The 7,321-nt window shown below is 34.3% G+C and overlaps 1 protein-coding gene across 2 annotated transcripts; it reads left to right on the top strand.

Moving 5' to 3' along the window:
* Positions 1-764: 764 nt before the first annotated feature.
* On the top strand, positions 765-4,379 carry LOC106418759 (cysteine-rich receptor-like protein kinase 10). Of its 2 annotated transcripts, none has more exons than XR_007315644.1 (7): positions 765-1,773; positions 2,612-2,749; positions 2,852-2,970; positions 3,067-3,277; positions 3,367-3,604; positions 3,683-3,852; positions 3,929-4,124. XR_007315644.1 is itself a non-coding variant. In XM_013859515.3 (7 exons), the coding sequence occupies exons 1-7, from the start codon at positions 954-956 to the stop codon at positions 4,214-4,216; spliced, it is 1,965 nt and encodes a 654-aa protein (XP_013714969.1). In that variant the 5' UTR covers positions 780-953; the 3' UTR covers positions 4,217-4,379. The 2 variants fall into 2 exon arrangements, 1 of the variants encoding a protein (XP_013714969.1); XM_013859515.3 differs by having other exon boundaries at positions 780-1,773; positions 3,702-3,852; positions 3,929-4,379.
* Positions 4,380-7,321: the final 2,942 nt, after the last annotated feature.

Below are 7,321 nucleotides of genomic sequence, written 5' to 3'. Positions count from 1 at the left end.
TTTCATCTTTACCACCACTAAAGAGACATTTTCAAAAATATCGTTTTTATTAAGTGGCAATACACTCTTAGACCCTTGTTATCTATATATATAATAAATTATTATATAAATAAATAAATAAAATAATTAAAATTAAAAAATAAAAATAAAATATTTTTTTTTATATTTTAGAATTATACTTTTTCAAATTTGAACTTTTTCTATTTTTTTTTATTTTTTTTTTCCAAATTTCTTTTTGAAAATCGAAAAATTATGTTTGAAACTATTATTTTATTTTATTTTTATATATTTTTTAAGTACTTATTTAAATATTTATTATAATCTTAAATTTTTTATTCTAAAAATCCTACTCCACCCTTCAACTCTAAACCCTAAGTTTAAATTAGTTAACCCTAGAAATATAAATGTTTTTTACATTTCATTAAAATTGAGGATAAAAGTAGTTAGTGTAAACGTGAAAAGTGGTACTATGAATGTGTTATTTGTGGCAATTTCCCTAAAATTATAAAAAAATAAAAAAATTAAGAAATAAGAAAAATTAATTTATAAATATTTTGGTATTAATATTAATTTATAAAAGTTACTAATATTTTGGTTTAAAAATTGTAGTTTTAGTATTAAAATAAGCATAGATTTAAAAGTAAATGTTATAAAAATGAGTGAAATAATTAGTTTGAATTAAACTGAATATTTAAAAGTTTAATAAAATTTATTTGGAGTATGGAATTTTCTAGTTATTATTATAAATAACCACGTAGCGTGCAGGGCGGGGTGAATAATCTAGTGGTAATAACATGACTAGGTTTTTCAGTTGTCTTTTTCCTCTTGGTAGCTCAAGAAAAGTTGGTCGCGTTTACTCAGGACCTTGACTTTCTTATAGTCACGCGTCAACGCGTCGTAACTCGCCACAACCCCCATTATCGGTTTCGCGCCAATATCAACTTTTATTTCATATGAATTTTCCACAAACGCAAATCGAAGACACCCGAATCATGTCTTCTTGCGCCTCTTTGATTTTCCTTTTTCTTTTCTTGTTCCTCAGAGCTTCTGCTCAAGATCCCACTTACCTGGGATACAACTGTCCAGACACGGCAACTTATTCCAGCCGCAGCACCTACTTCACCAATCTTAGAACCGTCCTGTCTTCTCTCTCTTCCCAAAACGCCTCCTACTCCACAGGGTTCCAAAACGCCACCGCCGGGGAAGACCCGGACATGGTCAACGGACTTTTCCTTTGCCGGGGAGATGTCTCGGCGGAAGTTTGCCGTAACTGCGTAGCCTTTGTCGTCAAAGACACCTTAGATCGGTGTCCCGAGGAGGAAAATGTCGTGCTCTATTACGATCAGTGCATGGTCAGATACTCTAACCGAAATATTCTCTCGACCGTAAACACCGAGGGATCTCTAGTGTTAAAGAACACCAAAAATGTTACATCTAACCAAAAAGACAGGTTCAGAGATTTGGTCTTGTCGACGCTGAACCCAGCCGCCGTTGAAGCCGCGAGCAGTTCCAGAAAATTCGATGCGAGAAAAGCCAATTGGACTGCATCCCAGACTTTGTACGGGTTGGTTCAGTGCACTCCAGATCTGTCCAGAGAAGACTGTTTGAGTTGCCTGCAACAGAGCATCAATCAGTTATCCATTGACAGAACTGGAGAAAGATTTGTTGTGCCTAGCTGTTCCGCAAGATACGAGCTTTACCTGTTTTACAATGAATCAGCCACTATAAAACCATCACCACCACCACAGCTGCTTTCTACTCCTCCGCAACCTGGTCAGAGCTTTGTCTTCTTCCTCTGTTTATTCATGTTTCAGAAATTAATGTACACAGTTTCGTCCTTTCCATTGTTATTCGTTGATGAAACACAAAATTACCAAACCTCAGCACGCTAATTTTTATTTTTATTAGGAATTTTGAAGATGTTTACAACACCCTTACTTGAGTTTACACACCGGCTAGGGACACACAGTAGCTTGTGACCAAACGATCTCTAACTTAACTTTTAACACCAAATCTTGTAAGCATGTTTCGTTTAACAACCAAACTTGTGTTCCAACAAGTAATTCACTTGTATTTTTACTATCTATAAGAAAGCAACAACTACTTTTTCAATATTTTCGGCTAACCTTAGCAATACACGCCTCCTTTATATCTTATATCTATGATCCCATAAGCTCATAAATGCAATATTACATTCATCTAGGTATAAAAGAAAAAAAAATTCTCCAAAATTAAAGGAATACATCATAAACTAAATATTTTCTAAACATATCTATAGTTGCACGTTTTCTTCGATTAAACTCTCCAAATATCTTATTGACATTTCTCTCTCTCAACTTCACGTGCTACATTATCATCTTCATCGATACCTTGAATGATTGCCTTCATATACACCTTCCAATATCTATAGTTTCAGTGTCAACTTAAGATTTTTTTGAAGCGAACCCATCAATCGTACTATATCATCCATCTCTTTCTCCAGGGTCCTCACATGTGTATTGAGTTAAACTTTCTACAGATGCCCACTTTGATACCAATCGAAAGTGCAAGTGATATAAGTTTCCACCTCATTTTTATTTGTTATTGATCTACATTGTTGTTTGGAAAGCAGAGAAAGGTGGGAGTTCAACTGGGTTAGTGGTAGCCATTGTTGTGGCTATTATGGTGGCTGTTCTGCTTTTCATAGCTGGTTATTGTTTCCTTGCAAAGGGGTCAAATAAGGCTTATCACATATCATATGCACTCGATGGTAAATATTTCTAGTATTAACATTCTTTTTTGGGTTTGAACTTTCAGTGGTATCAATCCTCAGCATCTTTTTCTTGCATCTAAGAGTTTCACTGTGCAACAGGAGATAATATAACAACCGCAGACTCACTACAAATAGACTATAGATCAATTCAAACTGCAACAGCTGATTTTTCAGAGAATAATAAGATTGGTCAAGGTGGATTTGGTGAGGTATACAAGGTAATATTTGCTCCTTAACTGCCTTAAGTTGTGTTTTGTCTTCAAATTTTGTGCCAGCACGTTTAGATAATGGGATGATGCTGATGAAAACGGTAGGGTACACTATTGGATGGGACTGATGTTGCGGTGAAGAAACTGTCAAAGTCATCAGGACAAGGCGAAGCAGAGTTCAAGAATGAGGTTGTCCTTGTTGCAAAGCTACAGCACAGGAATCTGGTTAAACTTCTCGGATTTTGTCTACAAGGAGAAGAAAGAGTACTAGTCTACGAGTATGTGCCGAATAAAAGCCTTGATTGCGTTCTCTTTGGTTAGTTTCATTTAATACTTTGTTTCAATGATTCTTGAGTCTTGGGATGCATATCATTATAGCTAACTGTAATATATGGCTGTGCACAGACCCTGAAAAGCAAGTCCATCTTGATTGGACTCGACGATACAATATTATAGGTGGAGTTGCTCGAGGGATTTTGTATCTTCATCAAGATTCACGACTCAAAATCATACACCGTGATCTCAAAGCAAGTAACATTCTCTTAGATACGGATATGAATCCTAAAATTTCAGATTTTGGAATGGCTCGGATCTTTGGATTAGATCAAACCCAACAAAACACAAACATAATAGTTGGTACCTGGTAAGTCTTTTTCTTAACTTCTCATACATTATGTTTTTGTTTTTTTTTTTTTTTTTTTTTTAAATTTTGGAGACTTAGTTTTTGTTGTGAGTTTCAGTGGTTACATGTCTCCCGAGTATGCAATGCATGGTCAATACTCAATGAAGTCTGATGTGTATAGCTTCGGTGTGTTAGTTCTTGAGATTCTAAGCGGCAAGAGGAATAGCAGCTTCTACCCAACCGATGGGATACATAACTTTGTCTCTTACGTAAGTTTTGAGCTAATCAAGTTCTATATTTACCTGACCATGATTGTAAGTATTGATTGATAGATTAATAATCTAGGCGTGGAGGCTTTGGACTAATGGGACACCTCTTGACCTCCTGGATCCAGTTATCGTAGATAATTGCCAAAGGAATGAAGTTGTTCGATGTATCCATATTAGTCTTTTGTGTATTCAAGAAGATCCTGTAGATCGTCCTACCTTGTCAAACATTGTTCTGATGCTCACTAGTAATACTGTGACATTGCCCGTGCCTAGGAAACCAAGTATTTTCTTTCAGAGTAGACCCAGAAAAGACCCACTTGATTCTGTTGATGATGCCTCGATCACAGATCTATATCCTCGCTGAAGACGAATGTTTGTTTACCATCATGCCTGAATCCTAAATCAATCGTTGTTGTAAAATAAGTGGAAAAGTTGTCTATTACTGTAGTTGCTCTCCATAGCCACAATTATACGCACAACTCTAAATCTACACTAATTTTGATTTATATATTTTTTTTTAACTCCCAGTCTTTTTTTTTAAGTTCACAGCATTTCTTTAAATCTATGTCTTTATAATTTCTCTGCAAAGACAAATTTTTACAGCCCAAATTGAAATATTTTTAAAAGTTAAAAATTTAGAGCCAAAGCCAAAAAAGTCACAGCAATATTTTTACAGCCAAAAAATGAAATTACAGCTCTTACCAATCACACCGGTTATTGCTATTTGTAGTGTAACTGTAAGCATAACATGTATGTGATGTAATACTATTTACGTGGTTTTCGGAGTATTGAGATCCCAATGCAATCTATGAGGTATTCATTATGTTTTGGGTACATTTTCCTGGAAATAAATATGTGTACCTTGTTCACTTCGAGGATGAGGATCTTTGATGCTCAATCTTACAAATCTTATGTTAAGTGTAAGGCATGTTTATTTCACCATATAGATGAATCATCTGGACGAAGATGAAAGTTTTGTTTGCTTAGATGTAAAATTGTAACTTATCTGAATGATTCATCTGAATGAGTTTCAGAAATTTAGGTTAATTTTAAAATTCATCCAGCTGAACCAATTTGAACATTTGGATGAAGATGAATCTGTCAAAATGGTATAATGTCTATTATACCCCTAATATGATTTACAAACTACAAACATAAACCTAATATTATTTTGTTATTCACAGAAATGACAAAACCGCCAAAAACGAAAAACGCGTTTTTACGCCAGAACCGAAAAATACGTTTTCCCGCCAAACAGAAAAATATGTTTTCCCGCAAAATAAAAAAATGTATTCTCCCGCCAAAAACGAAAAAACACGTTTTCCTGCCATATACGGAAAATATATTTTCTCGCCAAAACGCAAAAATGCGTTTTTCCGCCAAAAACTGAAAAATAAGTTTTCCCGCCAAAAACTAAACAACATGTTTTCCCACCAAAAAAACTGAAAAACGAGTTTTCGTACCAAAAAGAGAAATATGTGTTTTCCGCCAAAAATGAAAAACATGTTTTCCCGCCAAAAACAAAAAAATGTGTTTTCCCGCCAAAAATGCGTTTTCCCGTCAAATTGCAAAACATGTTTTCTCATTAAATTCGCAAAATCAAATTTCTGCTCAAACTGAAAAATTTTATTTCCCTCCAAAACTATTTTTATATTTTAGACAATTAAGAAAAATTAATTATGAAAAAAAAATAAAAAAATCAATAAATCAAAACAAGGATATTTTAGTCATTTGTTTACTAAATTCATTAAGATGGAAATGAAAATAAAGAAACAAACATAAGTCTATTTAGATGATTCATCTAGATGAACCATCTAGACATACAAACAAACAGTCTCATAAAATCTGGATAGATCATATAAATGGATCATCTGGATGAAGATGACATATGGTGAAACAAACATCCGATCCCCTAACTCGATTGCACTGGAGTTTTCTTAGAGCTTACTGACTCCAGGTGGGATTATGAAAGCATCTCCAACTTGGCATTGTAGTTAGGCAGGTCTATTACCTTGTTTAACCCTTCTATAATTAAGTCTCATGTTCTTGGACCATTTCATTGGAGCTTCCTTAGCCTCTGGTATATGCTCTTGATCCATACATGTGTCATTCAACACAACTCTCTCTCTCTCTCTCTCTCTCTCTCTCTCTCTCTCTCTCTCTCTCTCTCTCTCTCTCTCTCTCTCTCTCTCTCTCTCTCTCTCTCTCTCTCTCTCTCTCTCTCTCTCTCTCTCTCTCTCTCTCTCTCTCTCTCTCTCTCTCTCTCTCTCAATTTCTCTCTCTCTCTCTAAAATCTCTCTAGAACTTCTCTCTCTCTCTGTCTGGGACTTTGAATTTTTATTAATTTATAGAGATATTAATTTACAAAAGTTAATAGAGTTATTTGATTTTGATCAACAATAATTGTCATGTGGTAAAATGCAGTATTTACATCACCATCAACCGTCCACTGAATCCTTGAGTGTTTTTGTAGGAAAGAGTCTTCAGCCTTTGCAAGGATTAGCCATTTACCTCTTATTGTCGCCTCAGCCTCAACAGCCTGGGGTGAGGGAGAAGACAGAGAAACCTATTGGCAGATGGCTCTTCAGCACCTTTAGATTCTTAACTGTTTTGAACCAAAGAAAGGAATGTCCTTCAGCAACCACTTATCAGTTCTGAAAAACCAAGGCGGTTGTTTAGATGCACATAAAACTTGAGAGGCCTTTTTGTTTATTGTTTAGCTGATCCAAAAACACACAACATGTTCTGTGATCTGAAATTCCGGGCTAGCTAAAGACCCTAGTAGATTCCGAAAATTTTGTGAAACAAACATCATTAGTAAGAATTTTGCTTAGTTTCTTATATATATGGCGGTTTGACCAAGTAAAAGAATTGGTCAAATAGATCCCTTTGAAGACAATCCCTAAAGTCAAGTGTGCCTCTATGTGAAGAGAAAGAAGCAGAGCTAAAGTGATCCTTTGTAGAAATAACCTCGTTGAAATCCTTCAAAACAATCCATGGAGTATCAAAAACATTTTGTATGTTAATAGGGTTTCAATTTTTTTTAATTAGTTTCTTATTCTGATTTGTTAAAAAAGAGTTCATTGTAGTATGAGATATGAATAAGATTTAAGTTATTTGAATGAGTTGGCTAAATATTTTCTAAAATAATTGAGATCTGTCAAGCGTTGTTAAAATAGATTTGGAACTTTCAGTTTCCACTGGGATTGACCTAATATGAGTTACCATAATAATTGTTCAGGTAACAAATTATTGTGTTTTAGCCAACAAAAAAGTACTCTCTGCATTTCACAAATATACTATTTTTTTCGTTTGTTTCTCACATATTAAAAAAATACATTAAGTATTTATATCACAAATGCATCATTTTGTGTATCAATTTTCAGTAAAAATAATAGCAACTCAACAAAATCAATTAATTGTTTGAAATTTACGATTCACTATTATTCATAATAGAAATTTACAGAAA

Source organism: Brassica napus, chromosome A8, assembly GCF_020379485.1.
Source record: "Brassica napus cultivar Da-Ae chromosome A8, Da-Ae, whole genome shotgun sequence".
NCBI classification, from domain to species: Eukaryota; Viridiplantae; Streptophyta; class Magnoliopsida; order Brassicales; family Brassicaceae; genus Brassica; species Brassica napus.
This window is presented reverse-complemented; position numbering and strand designations above follow the sequence as displayed.

What these genes read in the sequence shown, in the direction of transcription:
- LOC106418759 (XM_013859515.3), top strand. Translation starts at nt 954, where the DNA reads ATGAATTTTCCACAAACGCAAATCGAAGACACCCGAATCATGTCTTCT. An exon ending in TTCTACTCCTCCGCAACCTG is followed by an intron (nt 1,774 to 2,611) that starts GTCAGAGCTTTG and finishes TTTGGAAAGCAG; the next exon opens with AGAAAGGTGGGAGTTCAACT. An exon ending in GATTTGGTGAGGTATACAAG is followed by an intron (nt 2,971 to 3,066) that starts GTAATATTTGCT and finishes TGAAAACGGTAG; the next exon opens with GGTACACTATTGGATGGGAC.